Below are 25,812 nucleotides of genomic sequence, written 5' to 3'. Positions count from 1 at the left end.
GTGTATTACATCCATTGTTTCTTTGACCTACCAAATTATTTTTTTAAAGAAAGCTAAGTTTGGCTGGGGATCATTTTTCCTAAGTAAGCAAATGCATGTTGGTTTTTTCTAGTCCAGATCTTTGTCAAGACACAAGTAAGAAACTGATAGCATAATCCTGTCTGCATGTCTACTCAGAAGCAAATCCCACTGAGTTCAGTGGACTTTACTTCCCCATAAGTGGGTATAGGATAGCAGCTTGAAAGTTTTATCATTAGCACGACCAAATTAATTTTGAAGTTACACCAACAAGTCTAGCTTCACACCTGTTGAAAGCTTTCCTTAAGAATAAAGCTGCCCTTCTCCAGCCTTTCAGGCCCTTTACAGTCCCTCTATGCATTCTCAAAGAGGAGTGTTCATCTAACATGCTGCATGAGGCAGTTCAATGCTGCTGTTCTCATGAGGGTCAAACTTCACATAACTCTCTATGTATCATTACGAACTATGTTTGATCTCTTTCTATCTTTTTCTTCCTTCCTTCCATTACAGAGGGGTGTGTGTGTGTGTGTGTGTGTGTGATTTTAATTGGGAACACAGCATGCAGGGAGATTTAACCCTTTCCTCCCCAGCTGTGACCCACAATGAAAATCACCCCCTTCTCACAGCTATGAGGCTTAGGAAAAAAGCTTCCATTTAGACCGTCTCTACATTTATCATGCACTCGTGACTGTTCACTCACGGAAGTTCATGGGTTCTTTTCATGACACTGTCAACCTCCGATGCCTCTCACGTTGTCTTCAAGGGATAATCTGCCATTTTAAAAGTCACCAAAAATGCAGAAATAAACCTAAATCACACGACAAAAGAGTGCCATCTGCTGGAGGTATCAGTGAAACATATGGGAAGAAACTGGCAAAAAGGGGAGGAGGTGTATTTTGCTGATCATTAAACTCGCGAAGATTTTCGAAGACAAAGCTCCGGTAAGACTGCATGATTTTAGCTAAATGTGGAAAAGCCCTTGGTTTTGTCCTCCCCTTTTAAAAAGCCTGGGTGATTATGCTCTCCAGTATACAAAGGGGAGCTCTCAGAGCTAGGCATGGGTGAATCTTTCAGTTTCTTGCACATTTATATTTTTAAAATCTCAAGTTTTTTTTCTCCCCAGTATGAAAGACGTTGTCAGTTTTCGTACATTCTTATCAAAAATGAGCTGAAACAAAATTCTCTCCCATCTGCACCAGCCAAATTCAATAGGTACAGCTATTTCCAGCAGGGAGAGGACCATGATTTACCTGCTTGTCATGTATCTATTAAAGATGAAGAGCCTGTTAAAGAGGTGGCAAACCTAATTCAGCACTAATACACAGGGATTCAAAGCCAGACTATTGAGAGCTAAGCACTCAATGCCCTCTGTCTGGATAGACACATTTGTCAGTTTTGGTTTCTCCCACATTTGATTCTTTTAAATCTCAAGTTGTTTTTGTCCCCAAAATGGAGCAGAAAACACACATACACATCCATTTTCATGGAAGTGCAGCACATGGGGAGGAGAGGTTTAACACATTCCTCCCGCACAATGGTCCTGATTAAAAACAACTCCCTCCCCAGGCAGCTCTTAGCTTTGGAGGGAAAGCTCTCATTGGCTTCCTTCACAAGCCTGCCAGTTCGCCAAAAGCTGTTTGGTGGGCTGGTGGGGGCCCAATTCTGCTGGGGAACAGGGCACATGGTGAAAGCCATCCCCACGTGCCCTGTTTCCCAGCAGAATCAGTTCTTCTGGGAAACAGGCATACAAGGAATGTCCTCCTTCCGTGCCCGTTTCCCAACAGAATTGGACTCCTGCCAGCCCGCGAAACAACAGTTTGGTGGGCTGGTGGGAACCCGATTATGCTGCTACAGAGGGCGTGCACGGATGACTCTCCTCATGCAACCTGTGTAGCAGGAGTGGTGGCATGTGTGGGGGAAATGGGGGGGGAAGGATATCCACAGCGGGCTGCACAGGCAATCTTTGGGGGCTGCATGCAGTCCGCAAGCTGTACACCTTAAGTCCTAGCGACTCTGATTGTAAAAGATTCATGATTAGTGGGAGGCCAAAATTGGTTGAACATGTTTAGCCTGACAGATCCCCATTGTGTTAGGCCAATGGCTCTTAATGGCCAGAAAATATTGGAAGAGATGCCTCTTACCCCTCACTTCCCTAATGAAGTGCTAATCAGGTGGGTATCTGCAAAAATGCAAGCAGTTTTGGAGTTGGACTGGAAGAGATGTGCAAAGATCTGAGTTGTTTTCTGCAAGGATCCTATGGCCCTAGTGGTTCTGTCCCCTAAAAACTAACGGGAGAGCAGTTAGGGATGTCAGAGAATTCCGTGACGGATCTCGGTAAGGCCGAATGCCAGTGCATTCGGCCCCCCGAAATCCATCACGGAACGAAGCCCCCCCCCCCACGAAAGGCATGCAGGACAAATACTGTGAGCCCCCACTTACGCTCAACTTGTATATGTAAATAAACCATGCATCACAAAACACCGTAAGCCTCTAGTGACCTGATTCCAAGGAAATGGAACCCAGGGTGAAATGCTTGCACCCCTGGAGTTTTCACTGCTTGGAGAATCGGGGTGCGAGTTTGAAACAATACATTCTATCAAGCCAAATCTGAGTCAGCCACTAGTTCTGCTCTTCCCACCAATGTGGGCTGCCACATAAAACCCTTGACCCTGAAAAGGAAGAGGTATGACTTTGTGCCAAACACGGTGAGGGTGCTTCCACTTCTCTACAAATTTTATTTCTGTCTTCACCTTTAGTTGAACTGACCTCTGAGGGCCAAACTATGTGTGATGCTACTTGCGCATAAAGCAACTAACATGCACAGTTTTAAAAATTTAAATAGCCACTGAGGAAGGAGAACATGGTCAGGATTGTGGCAAATGGGTGGGGGGTTAGCCCTTTCCCCCCTAGTCACATCCTGATGACACCCCTCCTGCTGCTATTAGCCCTGAAGCCCATTAGTATAATTGGGAACTTGGATCCTGGTACTTCAAGCAATGAGGGGGGGGAGAGGCAGTGTTAATCAGGATCCTGGCAGGGGGAAAGTGTGCACATTGGTCCTGCTCCTGCTCCTGCTCCCCCCTCCCCACACACACACCCTGTGGAGCAGCTCTTTAAATTGGAAAAAAACCCTTTGCATGTTAAATGTGTACATGCAATTAACATCACATATAGTTTGGCCCTCAGTAAACATGTTTAGGATCAGCGGTTTACTTTCTTAGCTGCATACAACATCTTTTTTGTCAGCTGCAAATGTTTTACTTTACATACCACAGGCCTTTCTGCGCTTTTTTTAAAAAGACAATTATTCTAAAAGAAGAAAGATGAATCATAGTGAATGGCCAAAAGGAAAGGAGAACCATGACTCAGTCTCGCTGGTAGCACAGCTGCTCCATGAACATTTGACTAGATAGTTGTAAAATGTTTTGACAAGGATACTGGATCAGAGGTGCAGAGAAATGATACTCTAACAACTCAAGGAGCACACCACAGCACCCATAAGAAGCTTTCATGATTTCTATCATTTAAAAAGTAAAACACTGTCATTCAAACATGTGCCTCTGCAGGAGCCCCATACCAGCATATTCATTTCTAACCTGAACATTAAAAAAATTGCATAGGAAGCCCTTTCTGTAATCAGATATTCACTGCTTGTTTTATGAGTGCAAGCATCTAAGTCAGGGGTGAGCAACTGGTGGCTCTCCAAAAGTTTTGGCCTACTACAACTCCCATCAGCTTCCCATGAGCCCTAGCCAGCATAACAAATGGTGAGGGCTGATGGGAGTTGTGGCCCTCCAGATGTTTTGGCCTACAAGTTGCCCATTCCTGATTTAAGTCAATGGTACTAAAAACATAAATTGGTGCCCTAACAATTATAGTGTACCATAGCAGATTGTTATAACCCACCTATAGCATCTTTTGAAAAACTGCAAGGGTGGTAGTTTATTGTTTGTTTTAGCTACTCTAGTTTAATGTGTCATAAAATCATCTCTTCTCTACCTATCCCAAAATGAGAACAACTGAAATATAGGAAATTGTCTTATATCTGGTCAGACTATTTGTTCATCAAACTCAGTATTGTCTACTCTGACTAGCAGCCACTCTCCAAGGCCTCCTTCCCATCACCTACTACCTGACCCTTTTAACTGAAGATGCCCAGGATGGAACTTCTGTACTATGCCAACCATGTGTTCTACCACTGAGCTATGGTCCCATTATTGATAATGTCAGGAATATGGTGAACTCTATTTTTTTAAATTATTTTTAAATTATTCTAATTAAAAGGTAATTTAGACTGACCCCAAGCACGTAACAGTATGTTCTAAGAATGCCTCTGGGACCCAGAGGTATTATTGGAAATAAAGATGGCACTGGAGTCTGGTGCTTCTCCTTGTACTATGTCAGCCTCCCAGAGGTTTTAAAATTATTATTTTAATCAAAAAAATCAGGAGAGACAGGGAGCCTACCAAGGCAGGTGTCCACTGGCACAGTGATGCCCACAGGCTCCAAGCTGGGATCCAGCATTAAGGGAATGCATATTAGAGGTGCAATCCTATGCATGTTTAGACAGAAAAAGTGCTACAACTCCCAGCATGGCTGACTAGGGCATGCTGGGAGTTGCAGGACTTTTTTTCTGTCTCAACATGCATAGAATTGCACTCTAAGAGGCTTTTCCTAAGACACGTAGGCTAGTAAATGCTGGGTTTGTGCAAAAGGCCCATTTTTTAATTCCCTGATTGGACACAGAGGACCAATACCATTCAGGATTTATCTATGTGGTGGAAGAGAAGGAGACATGCCACTTCTTCACCATGCAAAGACTCTAACCAGCCAGGTGTGTTTATGAACTACACTTTAATCACTTCAGAGCAGCAGACCCCAACCACCACTTGTTCTTTGTATTTGAAGCCATTCGTTAACAGGATGGAACACATGAGTGTCTTCTGGAAAAACAAAAACTCAGCCAGAAAGGAGCTTGGGCTTCAGAAGTATGGATGGATGAGACCCTGTGGAGTTTATAATTGCTAATTCTTTGACGCCCTTCTCAAAAAAAAGAAGACTCAATGTGACTTACAAAAAAATCAAAACATAAAACTATACATAATTATACAGACGTAAACAAATTGTCAACTGAACCAAAGGGAATTAAAATACTTCCAGTAGATGAATGGAAGGGAGTTGTCTGGCACATGCTGTCACAAGGAAATTCACCAGGGGACACTTTCCCCAGGGCTGCATCTCTATGCTGGAAAAGGCTTGCACCTGTTGAATTCCAGCCTCATGAAATTGATAAAGGCACAGGAATCTTGCTGGCGGAACAAAGGTGGCAAACCAGGGAGTGAGTCCCGTTGAACACATTGAGATTTACTTCCAAGTAAACACACATAAACCACCCTAATGGCAGAAAGTGAAGAGGATCTAAAGAGCCTCTTGTTGAGGGTGAAAGAGGAGAGTGCAAAAGCTGGTTTGAAACTCAACATTAAAAAAACTAAGATCATGGCATCTGGCCCCATCACTTCCTGGCATATAGAAGGGGAAGAAATGGAAGCAGTGACAGATTTTACTTTCTTGGGCTCCAAGATCACCGCAGACGGTGACTGTAGCCATGAAATTAAAAGACGCTTGCTCCTTGGGAGGAAAGCTATGGCCAACCTAGACAGCATAGTAAGAAGCAGAGACATCACCTTGCCGACAAAGGTCCGTCTAATCAAAGCTATGGTTTTCCCAGTAGTAATGTATGGCTGTGAGAGCTGGACTATAAGGAAGGCTGAGCGCCGAAGAATTGATGCTTTCGAACTGTGGTGCTGGAGAAGACTCTTACGAGTCCCCTGGACTGCAAGGAGGTCAAATCAGTCCATCCTAAAGGAAATCAACCCTGACTGCTCATTGGAAGGACAGATAATGAAGCTGAAGCTCCAATATTTTGGCCACCTAATGCGAAGAGAAAACTCCCTGGAAAAGACCCTGATGCTGGGAAAGACTGAAGGCAAAAGGAGAAGGGGACGGCAGAGGATGAGATGGCTAGATAGCATCACGGATGCAATGAATATGAACTTGAGCACGCTCCGGGAGAGAGCGCAGGACAGGAAGGCCTGGCGTGCTATGGTCCATGGGGTCACGAAGAGTCGGACACGACTGAACGACTGAACAACAAAACACACATAGGATTCCACTGTGCTGCTTCCATAGTTCCTTTATTCACAACTTTCTCATATATAACATTTATACCTTTTAATAGTTACTACTCAGGGGAGCATGCCTACAATAATGGAAGAGCTCCATCAGGCCCCAAGTGCTTTTCATGCCCAATAAACCTCTGGGAAGTGGAGTAGGACAGAGTTGCTGCCCATATCCCCTGGCCATCTCAATCAGCATTTCCATAATGCCAGTGGACCACTATTTCTTAATAGAAACTTCAACTGCAGATGTGGGGGGATCTGGATCAAGTCTATAGGGAAAGGGTCCTGATCCAGATTGGGGGCCCTTCTCCTACTCTACAGTAAAAATAAAAGAAAGGCATAGCTGTGTCTTTAACGTAATGCCTGTTTTGGCCCTGAGCTGTGCAAGGAGTTTACATGAGTAGAGCTGGCACTCCACTGCAGAGGTATGACCCCCAACACATGGCGGGCCGTGGGGTCAGTGATGAGGACATGATAGAAAGGGCAGGGCCAACCGGCTCCCTCTGCCCTCCCCCATCCATGATTCTAACCATGTGGGGGTGAATGCACAGAAGGCAGGATTTCACCAGCTGTGACTTTAAAGAGCTGCTGTGATACAGAAGAAAGCCGGTGGAATTTTGCCTTGTATAGGAGTCTTAAAGTTACAGGAAGCTTCTCAGAGTCTGAGATTAACTCTAACCTTAAAAAACACCCTTAAAATCAGTTGTCAATTGAAAAACTATGACACATTCAGAAAATTAAGGTTCATTATTAACTTTCTCACTTAAATGATGCTGGGAGCAAAGTCTGTAGAGCACATGCGTAAAATGCAACTCTTGTCATCCCCCACTTCCAGCTCTAGATTGCATAATTAAACAAAATAGTCAGCAGTAATATAAAGACCAAATGACAACCAACTTTTTTATTTGGGAGAGAACATATTATAGAGACCAGACCAGCTGCTTCCTGAGTGCTTCCTTTAATTTGGACAGGAAGACATTTTACAATATCCCTCCTCATACATTTAAAAATAATAATAATTCTGTGGTGAACTTCAGTTGCCCCACTCTAATGTGTTGCCTGAAATGCAGTAACTTTGATCTTCTGCTGTGCTAAGGTTGTCTCTTTTTGTTGTTGTTGTTCCAAGTAAGGGAAATTATAATTTTAACAAACTAAATTTAACAATTTTAACAAAATGGCTTTGCTAATAAGATTGCAGTTACTAAATGGAAATGCTGATCCAAGAATTTTCAACCACCTAAGAAAAATCCATCCATGCAATTGCACTTGCTTTGAATAATGTGCATAATGGCAAAAATAGATGGATGAATCTGTCAATTTTATTTTGGGTCAGTTTCTTATTTTTCCAATCTTAAGTTCATTTCACCCTGTTTCCTCATCAGTTTGCTTTAAAAATAGAAAAAAGAAGTCCACCCAAAAATGTGTATGCATTTTTGTGCACATTTCTCCTAATATATGCATTTTTGTATGCGATTTTCCTAATCTACACATATTTTCCAAGTTTTCCTAAGTATAATGCAGTTTCGTACATTATTTCCACTAATATACACATTTTTGCACACTTTCCCCTAATACATACATTTCTGTATGCATTTTTTAATTGGAGAACTGCATCTCAAAATTCAGAAAAGTGTGAATATTGAAGTATAACTGTGTTTCGGTTTGCATATTGGTTCAGGAAGTGAGAATTAGGTAAGTTCAAACTGACATAATTTCTCCCACAACCCTAGGCAAGAACGAACAACCAGGACAAAGAATAGTTGATAAAATTGACTATTACCTGGGGAGTCATTTAGACTGAAGGCAATTCGTATCGGTTTATCAGCAGGTACCCTGGCTGTGGTGATCATGTGGGCACTTGAGCCTATGCGTTTACTTATATGTTCCAGCTGCAAAACATAAATATTGCATATTTTTATGGGTCATGAGAAGAGCACTGCACTATGAGCTAATGTTCTTCAAATATCTTCAGTTACATATCTGACATAGTTCTCTCTCACTTTCAGGAATGATGCCTGGCATAATTATTTGCAAGTAAATTTCCTCTCATTATTCTTTCACAGAATAAGGTTGACAATTTTCAGGTAATTCCCCATATAGCTTTCCCAGAAAATTTGAGACATCTATTTAAAAATTGCCATCCCAAGAAAAATTGTCAGAGGAACCAGGACCAGCCTGGTTAGGCACAGTGAGGCAACTGCCTCAGATGGTAGATGCTGGAGGGCAGCGGTGGCAGCCTCCCAGCTGTTCCTTGTGAACTCTCTGGCTGTTCTGCTCTGTTGAAGGACAGTGCTCTATACACCACACAACCTGCCCTAGGACCCCTAAACTAGCCTGATGCCTCAGGGTGGAGGAGGAGGATGCTATCCCATCACCAGAGTTGAAGAAAGATTCTACTGCCAATCCAGTCAGCTTCTATACATAGCCTAGGGAGGGGGCATCATCTTCATGCTTCATCATCATGCTTCACCTCAGGAAGCAAAATGTCTTGGGCTGCTCCTGACAGGAACTCATGACCCAGTGCGTTTAGCTGCAAGTTACAGCCCTATTCAGTTTTTGGCCATTCCTAGAACAATCTTGTCCTTTGCCTCAGGCACTGTGCTCACATGCCTGCATATATCACTTCACTGTGGTCATGTGTGCCTACTCCTCACCACAGCAAATATGTGAACGGACTTCACTGAGAACTACTGCATTTAAGGTGTCATTGAATTTTTTTTTAATTATTGTGATTAATCTGTGATGGATCATACACGTGTGAAAGTCATTGCTTGATAGTGTAGTCATCCAGTCTTAAACATGCACATGCGAACCAGCCTTTTGTTTTTCTCATTGTCATTAGAGAGTTTTCTGCAAGTTTTATGTAATTGTTTACAATGATTTTAAAATGCCACACTAACAACAGAACAACAGTGAAGACAGTGGACAAGCCACTGCCTCCCCTTCAGCAAAGACGGTAATAGAATGACAAGAAAAAGCCAGGGACATGTTTCTTTGACACAAGATAGCCCATTGCTTGGTATGTCAGTTTTGCTGACAAGCTGGCAATGTTCAGCGTTGATATTTGGCTCAAACACATGCAGCTGTGTTGAACTAGGTCAGAACATTGGTCTGTCTAGATCAGAGGTGAGCAGCACATGTCTCCTGGACCACATGTGTTTCCTGTCGGCTTTTGCTATACCCAAATGGCAAATGCTGCACTGTCAAATTTTGGCTGCATGTGGCAGTGGTGAGAAAAAGCTGCATTTTTGCTTTAAAACAAGGCATATGGAGAGCGTACACCTTGACTTAATGCAAAAGGTTTCTGGAAGCAGAGTTTTCCATGAAAAGAAGGTGCACACTTTCTTTTAAAGCAAAAACGTGCCTTTTTCCCTGCTGCCGAATTGCTGCTGAATTCAGTGGCGGGAGATCCCTGGTGGGTTCTGGGGCTAGAAATTGGCCCCTGGACCCTCCAAAGTTGCCCACCATTAGTCTAGACTAACATTCCCCAATCTGGTATCCTCCAGGTGTGTTTGACAGTAATTCCTATCTTTCCCAGCCAACATGGGGGTTTTATACCAACTCTGCCACCCATGTTCCTTTTAACTAGAGATGCTGGGATGTGTTATTGTTACCACTAGCCTGTGGGCTCACCCCACTGTCACCATTTCAGTGAGAGTGAGCTGTCCTATACCCTCCAAAAACACCATCTTGAGCAAAATAGTACTTGAGCGTTTCAGCTAATGACTCTGATGCTTGCATTGTGCATTTTTATTGAATCCAACAGATGTCTATCTGTAACCTAACCAATTTCATACAGACCACCAGCTTGCTTTAATTGTATGAGCCCAACATACACAGATGTTTACTATGTTCTAAGCCTACCATATACTTACTGCATGGTTTATTTGGACATCATTCCAGTAAATGGGATCACCGAGTCAGAGTGATCCATGCATGACCGTTGTGTTCAGAGCCTGTGATTCCTATATAAATGCCAGTCACCCCCTCCCCCGCCAAATCCATTACTACATCACTGTAGTCTACAAGAGACTGCACCATAACACATTTCTAAGCAATTTAAGGTGTCACAAGACTTTGTTGTTTTTGCTTTAATATTAGGTCATAAGAAAACCAAAGAGTCAGTTAAAATCCACATTCTGCCATTGATCCATAGCCAGTATGGCATTGAGCTGGTGGAAAAAGAAACTAATTGCCTCCCCACCCCCCAATGTTATATTAGCTAATGCAATTGCTGGGAAAAGGTAGTTGTGCAATTGTCATAGGCACCGATGGATAGTCCCTATGACATGACATTTAGGGTGCTTCCAGAAAAGGTGAAGGAGGGGCTGTAGCTCAATACTAGAGCACCTACTTTGCATGTAGAACGTCTGTTAAATTTCTGGCTTCTCCAAATAGAGGTGGAAAAACTCCTGCCTGAAACCCCAGAGAGCAGTTGCCAGTCAGTCCATGGCCACAATACTGGGCTAGATGGACCAAGTATCTGATTCAGCATAAGGCACATTCCTAAGCCTTTTATCATACAATCACCCTGTGTCGTTCATGGAATTTTACCGGGGGACTAGACATCAGCATCTTCCACTTGTAGCCCTCCCGTGTTCCGGTTCTTCTGCCTTCCACTTGTAGCCCTCCCGTGTTCCGCTTCTTCTGCCTTTTTTTTCTTTTCACACGCAAAATCCATTAAGGAGGAAAAGACAGAATAGCTGCACAATGCCTTTTGACTGGTAGCATTAGGCATTGTTTGTCTGCAAACACCCTTGGAAATGTGGTTGGGCAACCATTAATTGGTAGTCATGGATATGCTTTTGCTTCCAAGAGAAGGTGTCCAGGATTGGGGTGAGAGTTTGGGTGGGATTTTTTTTTTTTTAATGTTTCAGGTCTAGATCCTGGCTGGCAGGGCCACTGTATTTTTACAAGTTTTGCTGGAGGCAGAATTTCCTAATAGCATTTCCTATTGTGCTACAGCAACAGACAACATTGCACCTAGAAAAAAAAAGTCTCCCTTCCATGCATCTCTTATTTTTAAAAAACTTCTTTTAAAAGGACTTCGTTTGAGAGAACTAGTCCACATGAAACACTAGTCTTTAACAGCGTATGCTGACCAGGCATTAATTTTGCCAATCCACATCTATTTTCCACATCTAAGTACCTTGTTCTCTCAGCATTTATCTAGCAATGGAATCCTGTGAAATGCTACCCTGGTTTTGAAAAGGATTTAAACATGTGCGTAAGCTAGGGAGTGTTGTCATTCATTTCAGGATGACACACTAATACAATTAGTAGCCCTTGGAGGAATAACACGTTGAACATTTTGTGATCAACCCCAAAGTTAAGCCCCATTTAAACTTCAATACTCTACATAGCTGACTTATGCCAAACTTAGCTTTCCATGTCTATGAAAGCACAAGTAATAAAGGGTTTGTTTGGAAATTAGTTTTCAATGAGAGGACAGCGGATGTCCCATTTCTTTCAGATGCTGGAATATCATCATGGCAATACGTACATCTGTCAATATTAGCTGAACAAACACAGATTCAAGTAGTGTTGATTCTGAAGAGAATTTGCCAAAAATCTTCTACAGCTGGTCCCACAACTTTGTTAGCCTTACATATAAAGGTCTGGGAGTTTATTTATGTTCTAGTCAATCCAAAGAAACCAAACTTGGATCCAAGCTCTTTAGTTCAACTTGTAGGCTGTTAAGACTATTGAATAATATTTCTTAATACATTAATGTTAGACCAAACACATTGATTAAAGTCATCTTTAGGTTATTTTAATGGCTACCCTGCACTCTTTGTGAGGAAAGACAGGATATAAATCAAATAAATAAACCAATACATGTATTATGATTAAATGGAAAGACTGCTTTATTTTGTCCTCTTTGCAAGATGACAAGCATTTGAGGCAGTGCAGATGTAATAGCCAGTTGTAATGTATTTAATTATTTACTAACCTACAGCAAAATGAAGAGAAAGCATAAAAGAATGATTATATATTAAAACCCAGCATCAACATCATTTTTAATTGCACAGGTCCCATGTGGTCAACCTTTGGGCAACATGCTCCATGCAATATAAAATGCATGTTAACAAGTCATCAAGCTATTACATCATTTTTTTAAGACCCAGAAGGATTTTGGGTAGAAACCTAAGATGTGCCTATAGCAAAGTCTTTCATTTTTTTAAAAAAAGGCTATTATCTTATCTTAGTCATGTGTTTCTTTTTTAAAAATGGGTGTTTTTCAGCTTTCCAGAACAGCCACCTTTCCTATACACAAGACATAAGTTTAGTTTTCCCTGTTTCTTTACCATGTGTCCACAGAATTCCAAAAGGTCTCCCTCTCAGAAAAAAAAAAAGCAAAATGAAGCCATACAAGACAGGACAGACATTTCATTCACACCACTCTCTCTGTAAATCCCCTTAAATAAAAGAAATTAAATAGAATTGCTTCAAATATCCCCCATTGCCCTCTGTCCTGATTGAAGCTGAACACTTTAATTTAATAAGATGCCTACAAAGATTCACCAGAAAACAGCTCTTCGATCAAGAGTGCCTGTGAAACACGGTGTTCTTTCCATATATATATATATATATATATATAAATATATATATATATATACACACACACACACACAAAATCTGCACCAGAACTCAAGTTAAGTGTGGTTACAACTCAATCAGTTAGTTCAGTTTTCACACCTGTTGCCTTACCTCACTTAGTAGCGTCTGCACTTGTATAATCCAGGGCCAGCCACTGCCTTGGCTTGTCGTTGCCTTTATGGAGTAAAGATTCAATAAAAGAAAAGGCTGCACCTGCTACATAGCAGCAAACTGACAAGGTCTGAGAAGTTTAAACAGCTGTCAGGGCAACATGCTGCTACCTGCACTTCCCATAGGCTTTTCAGTCCCTCAGGACCACCCTTTTCCGTTTTCCTTTACAATTCTACCGTCCCTTCCTTTCCAACAATGGGGGATTACAGTGTTGTCATGCTTCATGGGGCAAAAAATCCTTCCATTGGAGGCATTATTAAAGCAGCAAACTGTCAAGAGTCCAAGATTTTTAATTCATTAGTCCTGCCAAACCTAAAATACAAACAGACTTGCTTCATAGGACTGGAATGTTTTCAGCATGACCCAATCAGTGTCTGTGTCTATTCCAGCAAACTGGAAAAGATAGCCTGACTGCAGTCAGCAAAAATGTCTGCGGCTCCAATCAGCTTGGGGTGACATTGCCAACTTGAACAGGCTGCAAGTAAACGATCAAATGATAGCTGCTGCTGCTATCAAAGAAAAGAAGTTTGCTGCTTTAGTCCAGGCTTGGTAAAATGATACTATCCAATAAATTAGATGAAAGTCCTACAGCATTAAAGGAGACAATGGGCAATTCTTAGGTACAGAGTATATGAAGAGTCTACAGATATTTTTCTTAAAGTATATTACGGAATACAAATGATATATTTTCCTAAAATCATACAATTTACAACTGATTTTTTGCGTGAATGGTAGAACAAGTGACAGAAGGATCAAGCTAATTGGCTGCATAATCACACAAAGCATTTTGTTAATATTAATGCGCTTCGACCTACCAGTTCAGACATCAACATTCAAATTCAAATAACACTCCCATATATATTTTTTCTTGATAAATAAGCATCACAACCTGAAAGATACAAAATGATATATAGGTTTGATTTTGCTATCCGGTGCATTTGTCATAATGTATATGATTACTCCTATAAAACATGCTTTTCTTCCAGCTCTGACACTGATTTTGTAGTTCCTGATGTAATCTTTATTTTCCATGCAACCGTACATGTGTCTACTCAGAAGTAAGATCCACTGAATCAATGGGGTTTGCATCTTGATAAGTAGACATAGGAATGCAGCCTTTGAGAATTAGTTTTAATTACTTTGTTTATCACCATGACTATATTGAAGTTGTTAGCTTTTGAAAATATTTTAGTTAAATGTTTCAAGTATCTATAATTCATTTTTAAAAAATATCTCAAGTGTAGCTGCATTACACTCCACGCTTCCTTGCCTTGTATGGGAGGAAATTTCTGGAGCAGCTTTATAGCATCAATTTCCATATGAAGACATGGAACTGGAGATTTAAAGTGTTTTGTAATATTTGTTTGTTTGGAGATATGCAAGTTAAACAGGGAAAGATAGGTGGGCTGTTAGACAGGCAATACTAGTCCTGAAATAGTACAATTCTCCACCCCCTCACCCACAAGCAGTAGCACAACTTTGCAGCTTCCCAAGTTTGCTTTTTGACAGCTACCTACAAAATTCCGGCTTCTTTGGCTGAATTTGAAGTACACAACTATTTCCTTGAGCTGCCACCCAGGCAGGTGAGGCTGTGACACAAATTCCAGTAGTTTGGAGCAGCACTAGGCTGTTAAGCAAATCCTTTCAAGCTAAAGTGCAGAGAGAAGACCCTCTTCATTTTGCATGAGAAAAAATAATTTATTATAAGAATACCTCTCTTCGATTTGCACAGTCACTTAAATAGGTATTAAATTATTGCCCTTCCTCTGTGTTTCTTCCTGAAGATTAAGGAGAACTGTAGAGACATATCCATACATGTTAAAGAACAATATCTGGAGGTTGAGGCCTTCAGAACAGAGAATGCTATCCAATTATTTATGTTTGGGAGGACAGATAGGCCTGATTTGCATGATCACCACAGCCCACCATGGCTTATTTAAGCCACGGTGGGTTGCAGAGTGTGCTGGTGGCCACTGTAAATATTCAAGCTGCAGTGGGTGGATGCTGCGGCTTATTGTGACATCCAAATCAGAAGCAGGGTGAGTTGTTGCTGTGGTTAACAAACCACCCCCAACACAACAACAGCTGACGGGCTGGTTTGTTAACCATGGCAACAACTCACCCTTGATGGGTTTGGATGTAGCGATAACCTGCAGTGACTGCCTGCCACAGCTGGAATATTCATAATGGTCGCCTGCATGTGCCGCAATCATGTGAAGTGGCCCATAGAGTCAAATACTCCTGCACCACCTTTTTCAAGGGGCCCATTCCCAGGGCAAAAAGAGCAATAAATGCCAAATGACTGCTCTGTCAAGTGCCAGCCACATAATAGTAAGGGCACATGGTAAACTGAACTTGTCACAAGTTGACCTCCATCTCAGTTTGAATGCTGACACGTGAGATGGCAACAAGCCACATCAAGGAAAAATTCTGAAAATGGGCTGAATCAAAACATGATAAGTTACAAAGCACTCTGCACGTCAACATATTTAGAGAGCTACTTCAAGACACTAGCATTGTGGAGAAATGTATACCAGGAGTTGCCCTGTCCATGCCACAACTATACTGAATAAGTGATTGCATTTATTAATTTTTTGAACTTTTGATTGGCAGAACACAGCTGTCAAGCAACTGTGTAAAATGGTGGCTACATAATCCCATGTTGAAAATATAACTGTGTTCCATGTTCATAATATTTATCTCCTAACCATATGTCTGAAAGAATTACATAAGGATTTTCACACATTCCCAAAGACACCCTTAACAGTTTTTATTGTCCTCCACCCAAATGGCAACTTTAATCTATTTTCAGATATTATTAACTACTGAGGGCAGCAAGTCACCCACCTGGGCAAAGAGACAACACATACCTAGAGGACTTGAAACAGATTTAAATGTAAGTTCCAGGACTTCACACAATGAGCAGTCATCCGGAAATACTGCTGTATTTATGACAAGGGTGGCAGACAACATAGGAGCAGAGTGACTACATCAGACCAATGATCTGTCTCTGGATAGGGGGAGGTGAAAAGCACAGGGCAATGCTAAGTATGTCATTCTCTAATATTCATGTTGCATTTATCACAATGGGCAATTCAGGTTGGTCTAGAGCATGATGATGCAGTACTTGGCTCCCTTATTTCCTTTTTCCCTTTATGCTATTGGCCTTGGTTACACCCCTTGGGAATATATTTTACCAGTAGGTTGTAAACTGGACTTATAAGCAATGGCCCATATATATATATATATATATATATATATATATATATACATATACACACACTTAAGCCTTATTCAGAAGTTCTTTATCTGTGTAAACACATGAGAAGGAACGCTCAAACCCTGCTCTCCTCCTCATGTGTTTCCGTTACCTTGTACTTGTGGAGTGGAATTTTCTAAAGAGGAAAGCTCCTGTATTGATAGAGGCACTCCACATGATTGAGAACGGTGGAGAAATCAGGAAATCCCTCCACACCCAGTACAGGGATTTAAAAAAAGAAGCTCCATTGATTCCTTTGACTCCATCTTTTTTCTTTTCTTTTTTAAATTCCCACACTGTGTGTGTGTGTGTGTGTGTGTGTGTATTTCAAGAAGCAAATTGTGGGGGGAAGGTTTAATCCTCCCCTCCAGTGCATGCTAATGCTGATCCAGGTCAGGATAGTGCACAGTTACTCTAAAAAAAACCCAAAAAGATAAGGCTCATCTATACCCTACACAATTAATGTAACCTTTCATTTGACACTGAGGCAGCCACTTCACTCTGTTTAATGATAGGGCTGGGCCTGTTTATAATATTCATGTACTGTGTCTTTTCAGTATGGCTGGGATCCCTTTGGAACTTAATTTTAATGTAGTACTGGACACTTTAAAAACACTTCTGGGTTCTCTCTAGCCATCCATGTGTATTGCAAACATTTGGAGAGAAAGACACAGGAAGTCCCTGCAATTCTTAATCATATGTGTTGTCCTGATATCAATATATACTTAGAAGAGTCACTTCCAGATTTGAAAAAAAAAAAAGAGTACATGCTTCCTTCTAAAAGGCTCTACAGAGTAGAGTACCTTCTCAGTACTATGAGAAGGACAGAATGCTGATAATCCTTCTTGTTTTTCTTTCAGGAACAAGGGCCATGGTGTTATGCCCTGTTTCCTGCCAAAGTACTTTAGTCATCCAATGTTTGGTACCCGAGCAAAATTCTTTCAATCACGGATCATATTATGAAACGTAAGCTCATCTCTAAGGATGACATACAACATATCATGTTTTAGTCATCACGCATTCCAAAGTTATCATCTCCTGAATTAGAAACATTACAACTTATTGACACTGGGAGTTAGGCAGGCTTGTAATTTTATTCATTTATTTATTTAGCCTGAAATATTCAGTGCCTTGCATATGTAAATAGAGTCCAGGATCTTCTGCCTAATAAAACACCTGTCCTCTTCTATTTTTTAACTGCACTCCTTTCACCTCATTAGAGTCGCTTAGCAGGATTAGCATTTTGGTAGTGTATGACCTCACTGAAGCTGAAATGGTGTCTGGGGGTGTTAGTCAGCCTATAAAAATAAACTTTGCAAAATATTCTGACACATGGATGACAGTGTTCAAAGGAGATGAGGAAAACACTTGTCCTTTTCATGCATTGTACACACACAGAACAAGTGTGCATAGGCAGGAGGGTGACATCTTGGCAGGAAGTTGGCAAGTTCCAAGTTTGGAATCATTATAAAAGGAATAAAAAATTAAATTGCCAATATCATAATGCCTACAGTGCAACCACACTTGGAATACTGTGTAGAGTTCTGATCCCCGTACCTCAAAGAGGGTATTGCAGAACAGGAAAAGGTACAGAAAAGGGCAACCAAAATTATCAAAAACAAAGTGTCTTCTGGCTCCTTGAAGACTAACAGAATTAGGGCACAATCCTATGCAAGTTTAGGCAGAAAAAAGTCCTACAACTCCCAGCATTCCCCAGCCAGCCATGCAGGCTGGGGAATGTTGGGAGTTTTAGGACTCTTTTCTGTCTAAACATGCATAGGATTGTGCTCTTATTCTAGCATAAGCTTTCATGGACACTGTCCAGATGCAGTGACAGTGTCCATGAAAGCTAATGCCAGAATAAATTTGTTAGTCTTTAAGGTGCCACAAGATTCTTTATTGTTTTTGCTGTAACAGACCAATACAGCTACAGTCTCCTATGAGGAAAGGTTACAGTGTCTGGAGATCATTAGCTTAGAAAAAGGGTGAGTAAAGAGGGGCATGATAAAGGTGTATAAAATTCTGCATGGTGTGGAGAAAGTGGTTAGGAAGAACTTCTCCCTTTCTTACTAGGGGCCAATCTAAATGGAAACACTTTGTGAAGAGATTGGACAAAATCTACATTTTCACAGAATCGAATTAGCTCTTTCTATGGTACACACAGTGTTGTATTCCCTCCGCCTTTCTGGGATAAAGAAACTTTCTGGGGTAAAGAAACTCCGCCTTTCTGGGGGAGTCCCGCCACAAGTAGAAATGAATGTCAGCCATTGCGTAGGTGTGGGGCACCTAATGAGCAGAGGCTTGCTCCCCCTCCCTTGCATGTTCAACGAAGTGCAATAGAGGACTTGCTTATGAGTAGACATTCATGACAAACCCCACATACATACACACATTTGTGAGGCAGGCAGACAAGCAGGCAGCCGCTGCCACCCAGACACTGAGCAGAATGAGCTGGAGTTCAAGAGGCGCTGAGAGCAGAGAGTGTGGAGCCGGCAAGGAGGGAGAGCAACTAGCATGTTGTCAATGAAGTGCTTCTTAGTATACATTCATAAAAACATCTGCACTGGCATCCACCCAAGGGATGTCCAAAAGTCACTTACCTTTTCGCGGATTCTGTTCATGGGGGGGGGAGGCGCTCTGTCCCTCCCCCCAGAATCCTCGACGGGGGGGAGGTGATCCGGTCCTTCTCCCCGGAATCCTTGACGGCCGGCTCTGCTCCGCAGCAGCTCCGTGGAGCAGCCGGCCAGGCAGCCAGGGCTGTCCGCACCCGGATTTCCGGCTGCGGACTGGCTGGTGCGGATGCAAATGGCGGCCAGCAAATGACGGCCAGGCAGCCGTGATAGGCTACGTAAGAATTACGGTCAAGACTTCACACTAGGTCAAGACTTCACAAATTAATTGGTTTATTTAAGCATATGAGCACAACACACATACAGAAATAACTAGCTAATAAAAGCACATACAAAGCAAATTATACCGCCCCTGTATAGATCGTGCGTTGCCCCTCTGGGTTCGATAGGTGGGTCAGTCCTTTTATTCCAGCCAGGGCGTGCCCAAGACATTTTACTGCCTGAAGCAAAGGACAAGATGGTGCCCCTCTCATCTTCAGAAGCTGATCAGAATGGCAGATTAATCTGATTTCAACACTGGAGTCTTCACCACACTGCAGGCTAGTTTAGGGGGCACATGGCACCACCCTCAGTATCTGCCACCTGAGGCACCTACCCCTGTCTGCTTAATAGTGGGACTAGCCCTGATCCCACTCACAGAGAACAAAGATGGATCATGTCTCCTCACAGTAGCAGGGAGGTGAGATCAGACACTCAAGGTTGTGTCTGCTCTTTGGTTTCACAGTGATGGTGAGAAAGTCCCCAGGCAAGTACCCACAGTTATACTGGGGCTTCTTACAATATGCTTTCTCTCTGGGTTTGTCTGCTTTCCTGGCTACCTGACCTGGTTTCAGTCCAGACTGGTTATTATGGGCAAAAGATCCCATACAGTCCAATCAAGCCATGTACAAAGGTCAATAGCAGGTTCCTCTCATGACAGTGGCTTGAGCAAGATAGGTAAGTCTAGCCATCATGATCCTTGGAACACTGCTTTATATTTTTATTTGTGCACTAGCTTAATTGTCCAAATTGTAGTTAGTTCCCTACTTCCTAATATATTTCATGCAGAGGGGAACCCGAGATAATGTATATTGTACCACTGACCAGTTTAACCACAGATTAATAAATTTATTCTTGCTCCATTGTCTTACCTTCAGTCAAGCACATAGACCAGTCATCCCCAACCTGGTGCCCGCCAGCTGTTTTGGACGTCAGTTCCCGTCAGCCCCAGCCAGCACCCTCAGTGGTCTAGGATGCTGGAAGCTATAGTCCAAAACATCTGCACAGCATCAGGTTGGGGAGGGTGGACATAGGCCATCTTACCCCATATGCTGTTAGACATTTTCCATCCCCAGAGTCTCTCTGGCATGGTCTTTCTGCTTAGATCCTTAGCCATGTTCTTGGGGACTCATTCCAGTCCCAGGCTTTTGGAGTTCCTGCATCATTACAAGGCTAACAGATATATTGCAGCATAAGCCTTCATGAGGTAGAACTAATTTCATCAGCTGCATGAAGCTTCTAATCCACAAAAATTGATGCCACAATAAATCCGTGGGTTAAAGTGCCACAAGAGTCTCTGTGGTTTTTTTGGTGTGACAGAGCAAGAAATTGTCTTTGGGTGCCTCCAGATGGGCACCTCCTAGAGTTACCATTCAAAACAGTATGCAGCTATTCCATCTTTCTCTGGGTAACTGATTTTCTGCGGGAAAAAGAAAGATGGGGAAAATGGTGGGAAAACAAAGGAGGGTTACAAATAGACAATAATTATGTTTGGAACCCCAGTAAAATTCTGTGCATGAGCCTGGGAAGTTGCACAATACAAACCTTGTCTGGAAGCACTTTTAGAGTGGAAGTGAAGGGAGAGAATATGAATTAATCATGGAGGACTCTTTTAGACAATAGGAAGTTAGCTGTCCTCAAAGACTGTTCCAGGATGTCCCATTCTGATGTTCATGTACCTGCTCTGGACCAATATCCATGACATAATGGGTTGAAAGGGTAGGCAGATTGCTTCATTCATGAGTAGACTACTAGCTGTATATCTTGACTGCCAGGATGGGAAATTAAGAATCCTCTTTAGTCTGTTCTGTTGTAGCTGGGAGCAAGGTATCTTTTTTTCAGATTACATCCCCTATGAACTGATAATTTAAAACTGCATTTATAAATGTATGAAAAGGTACTTTAAGTACAATTTTGCATTCAGTATTTCTCCCATTAGAACTAAATTGCTGACTTTTAACAATAAAGAGATGTCAAAGGTTTGACTGCCAAAGGGCTGAAGTAGGCAGTGCTGGATTTGAACCTGGGTCTCCCCAGTCTTACTCCAACACCATGCATTGAGCCACATGGATTGGCTCACATCTTTTGATCCTTTATAATTCTAGATATGATGAGCTTATACTCTTCAGGAGACTTTCTACAAAGAGGCAAAGAATAAAGAATGCTTGTTGTGAAGAAGATACAAGGATTAAAGCATCCTGTGTTCATAAAGAAAAACACAGGGGGGAAAAAAAGTTAAGTAACTTTTTTTTAAGGTAACTACTTCTGATACTTCAGGTATTCAATAGAAAGGCTAGAAGGAATTGAGATGAAATGCATTATTGTGGCATTCATTGTTGTACATGTGACATAGCCATGTGTTTAAACAAGGGTGCTTAAACTGGCTGCATTTATTTCAGGGCCTATTGCAGTTTTCTCCTGAAAATAGCCCCCTACCTGACTGCTATTTGCCCCCAAATGTATGGTTTGCAATAAACAGCGGGGAGGGGGCAAACAGCAGCCAAGAGGGAGCAATTTTCAGTAGAAAACCAGCATGGACCTCAATCCATGGGTGCTTTTCCTCAAAACTAAAACTGGTCAAGTTAGGAACCCTTATTTAAATATGTGAGTAATATCTCATGTAAATTGGTCCAGAAGCTCATGCCAAACAGAGGGGTGGAGACAATTCAAAAGGCATACTGTCATCAGAAAATCTAGGTCTTTAATTTTCAGTACTTTAAGGGAGCAATCCTGTGGCCACTAGACACTGTCTAGAGGGCCATAGGATATGCTGTATTCCGGGAACCGACCTCGGAGCGCATGCTCTGAGGTCGGTTCCCAGAACTCCGACCTCCCCACTCAACCGCGCTGCCTCCAAGCCAGCATGGAGAAACCCCTTCCTCCGTGCTTGGAAGACAAGCACGGTGCGACTGAAAAGGGGTGGGCCTGGGGGGGCATTCTGGGGTGGGGAGAGTGGAGCTGTGAGTACGACACATCCTATGTGTCATACGGCAGCTTCCTCTCCCGGACTGCCCCCCCCCGCTAGACAGCCAAAAACAGCTGTCTAGTGAAAAAGAGCAAGGCAGGAGAGGCATGGAGGGAACAATCCCCCTGTGCCTTTCCTGCCTTGCTTTGGATAGGCGGTTGCGTCTGAGGTTGGAGGCAGCTGCCTATCTACTTAAGATTGCGCCCTAAGTTTCAGAAACTGAAATCAACAATGGTGTTTAAAAAGCAGTGGCATTCCAGTATCAACCAACTGGTATCAGTCAGGGATAGGAGGCTATCCGTAGAAATAGCTTTGGAGAAACACGTCGCCTGAGAAGAATTACACTATTTTTTCCATTGATGTTAGGTCAACAAAACACTCTCCTGACCTTTGACTCCCCCTTTTTTATAGGTTCAAAAGCAAAATGAGAACCCAAAGCAGATTTCCTTCTTAGTACACTTTTTATCACCCTACAGCAGTTTCTTTAACACCACCAGATAAACAGGGCACCAAACAGAGTAATGTTCATAATGAATTTCCTCTCCAATACTGCCACCAAGAGAACACACTTGAGAAGTTATTTATACAAAAAAATGGTACAACGTATTTTGATCAGAGACGAGCTGATTTGTTTTAAGACTAGAAGTGATTAATTGCTTAAAAGTTAAGGGTTGGATGTTGCTTTTGTTGATGTTGCTCTTCTCACAGAAGGTGCCCCCATCCCCCTTGCACCACAGTTCACCCCATGCAGCAGGGTCTCCTGACCCTCTGTGTAGCATTTTCAGGAGGCTGGAGGGGCTGCTGTGGGGAGGAGAGGCCAGGGAAGTCACACATGTGTAAATCTGGATCCAGCCCTAAGCGTAACTTAAAGTGTCCACCAAATGGTAGGAATGTGTGTAGAAATGTTGCCTAAAGAAGAGCAGTAACTGGGTGAGTGGAGAATTAGTTACAGACCCAATTTCTCTTCCCAGCTGGCTTTGCCATACATTACTTTCATTTGGACCATTCTGTTTCCATTTCTCTGTTCTGGGGGACTCTTACTTCTGTCCCTGCTTCCCCAAATCCTGCATGGTCAAGTCTTCTTGGTCGTGTTTCCATGACAACGGAAGAAGAAACGAATGGAGGAGTACCAGATTTTTTAAAAAAGGAATCAGCTTTGTTGCACTTTGGTCCATGCAGGGCTCCATGAGCAGGTTCTCCGCACCAGTAAAAATCGCTTCACAGAACATACTTCCTGGTGGGGGTGGGGGTTGGAGTGAATGTCATCTGACTGGCAGGGGCTGCTCAACCACTAAGAGGGGCTTCCCCCCTCTTCCCCACTTTCTCCTTTCCCCTGAAAGTCCAGATGCACTTGCATTTCAGAGCAAGCCTTGACCACAATGGGAGTTACTTCCAAGTAGACACACATATGCTTGTGCTGGGAAAGGGGGGTGAGAACACAAAGATGGGAAACCAGCCCCCATTGTAACCTGCAGGATTTCTATATGAAAGGGTTGAAGTAATTACTTCCCAAGGCAATAAACCAAACACTTAGAGGGCAAGCCTCATTGACCACGAGGGCAGCTACTTCTGAGGAGATACTTATGGGTTTGTTGAGGGAAAGAAAGCAATAAACACACAGATGGAAGCCAGCCCCATTTGAACCGGCAGGATTTCTGTTTAACCAAACAAAGGAGAATCAGAGCCTCGAGATTGGGCTTTACTGCACTTAGGGAATTGGGCTTTAAGCTGTGCCATGTCAATTGAGAGAGATCTCTGTAAGTTCTGATGTGAGCAAGCCTCTTTCAGCACAATGGAAGTTACTTCTGAGGAGACACTAACTGGTTTGTGCAGGGACAGGAAACACACAGGAAATACCCCTTGACTGAAGTCACGGTGAAAGGCACACCCCCGGCCAGGGCTAGGATACCCAAGGTAAATGCGGGGGTTGGGGCGCACAGCAACTACACTGAAGAGAACCCAACTTAAGGAAAAGAATTGGACCTTAAGCAGTCTCAGGAAATCCGGTTTTTCCCTGATAAGCTCCAGGGTGGCTGCTGGATGGTCACGATGTCATGTATCCCTAATGACTTTAACACACAGCCAGCTTGGAGTAAATCACTGGTGGAAACACCCTGCTTGTTGCTTGTTGCTCATCTCTCTCTCTCTCTCTCTCTCTCTCCACATTCATTTTGAATCTTTTCTTAGGTTTCCTAAAGGAAATCAGAGGATACAATGCCATCCATCCTATCTGTTGCTCTGCAGATGTTTCATAAGATTCCCCCCTCTGCATACATCTCATATTGTTATAAAACTATTCCTGCTCTCAGGAAGCCACAATACGAGAAACAGGGTAGAAAAATTATCCTATATAAATGTATCTATAACGTCCAATATTTTCTTACATTGCAATTTCTTACATTGCTCAGCTACGGCAGATTCACTCTGAGAAGAATCTTGAACGCATTCCCTTGTTTCAACTAACATAGCTGAAGAACAGCTGAACAAATCATGCCAATTATAGTGTGTAACATTTTCTTCACCAAACCATATGTTGTACCCTTAAGGCATATGGTCCATGTTTCATGGTTTCACAGTTGGCTGAGATTCCAATTTATGCACTGTCATCATTATTTTGCATTCTTACAGCCAAATGTGCCTGTCTGGTGCAGAAACGGCTCAAGTTCTTTATACAGAGAGATTCACTGGATTCTCATGAGAAGAGCAGTTCTTCTGCCATAAACACTTTTTTTTTTAAAAGAGACTGTTTACCATCATCTCCTGGTGAAAGTAAATGTTAATAGTTATAATAATAGCTAGCTAATGGCCTATTTGTTTACCCTGGCTTTTGATTTAATTTTTTTCTGTTGCTGCATCATGTAAATTGTTATTTATCTCTTAGTGTCTTCCTTGTTTGATTATTTTAAATCTTTGCATTGCTTCTAGGTTTTAGTTTGGTTTTTAATTTTATACTGTAGTTTTAAACTTTTACATTATGTTTTATCGTATTTTATGGTTTTAATTGTTGTGAACCGCTCAGAGAGCTTTCACTATTGGGAGGTGTAGAAATGTAATAAATAAATGAACAAATTAGGGAGCAATCCTATGGCCCCTAGACAGAGTCTGGGCGGTCCATATGATATTTCGAATTCCTGGATCCGAGGTAGAGGCAGTGCACCAACCTTGGACCCAGGAATCCAAGCTCCTCACCCCCTCTCCCTTGTAGCTGGAGCAGAGTACCATGCCAGCTGCCTCTCCAAGCTCACAAAGGCAACCTCGGAGAGGAGGGAAAAGGGGTGTGCCAGTGGGCAGGGAGGGGCCTGAGGAGGCCAGCTTATGATGTATCTTTGGGCCTACCCAGCCTCCTTCCCTCCCGCTCAGACATGCCCCAGCTACACAGGCAAAAAAGCCTGTCTAGCCAGAATGCAGAGTGGGAGGACTCTGGAAGTGGAGATCACCTCGGCTGCTTCTCCCGCTCTGTACTAGATGGCCATAAGCTTCCGAGTTCAGAGGTTTACGGCTATCCTGATAGGATTGCAACCTCATGGGTTTTTTTCTTTTTGGCAAAGCTGTATTATTTTACTGTTTTTTTATTGTTTGTACCCAGTTCTGGGGCTATTTTATAAAGAAAAGCAGGTAAGACGTTTCTTAAATAAATAAATAAATAAATTTTATGACTGGAAGCTATCCAGACAGTATTGCTTATTGGCAAGACCTCTCTCTTGTCTGTAGGTATTACTCCTTACATTTCAC

At 42.4% G+C, this 25,812-nt stretch overlaps 1 protein-coding gene across 1 annotated transcript in view; it reads right to left on the bottom strand.

Moving 5' to 3' along the window:
* Window positions 1–13,346, bottom strand: part of MAP3K7CL (MAP3K7 C-terminal like) — a 45,843-nt gene extending 32,497 nt beyond the window's left edge. The window contains exons 1-2 of the mRNA XM_084841712.1: window positions 12,909–13,346; window positions 7,978–8,086 (exon numbers count right to left, since the gene is read on the bottom strand). Of these exons, the coding sequence (XP_084697838.1) occupies window positions 7,978–8,047 (70 nt within the window). The 5' untranslated portion in view covers window positions 8,048–8,086; window positions 12,909–13,346. The remainder of the gene's footprint in view (window positions 1–7,977; window positions 8,087–12,908) is intronic.
* Between the last annotated feature and the right edge of the window lie 12,466 nt (window positions 13,347–25,812).

Source organism: Heloderma suspectum, chromosome 3 (assembly GCF_057233095.1).
Source record: "Heloderma suspectum isolate Gila_16-S chromosome 3, 16-S_ref, whole genome shotgun sequence".
Taxonomy (NCBI): domain Eukaryota; kingdom Metazoa; phylum Chordata; class Lepidosauria; order Squamata; family Helodermatidae; genus Heloderma; species Heloderma suspectum.
This window is presented reverse-complemented; position numbering and strand designations above follow the sequence as displayed.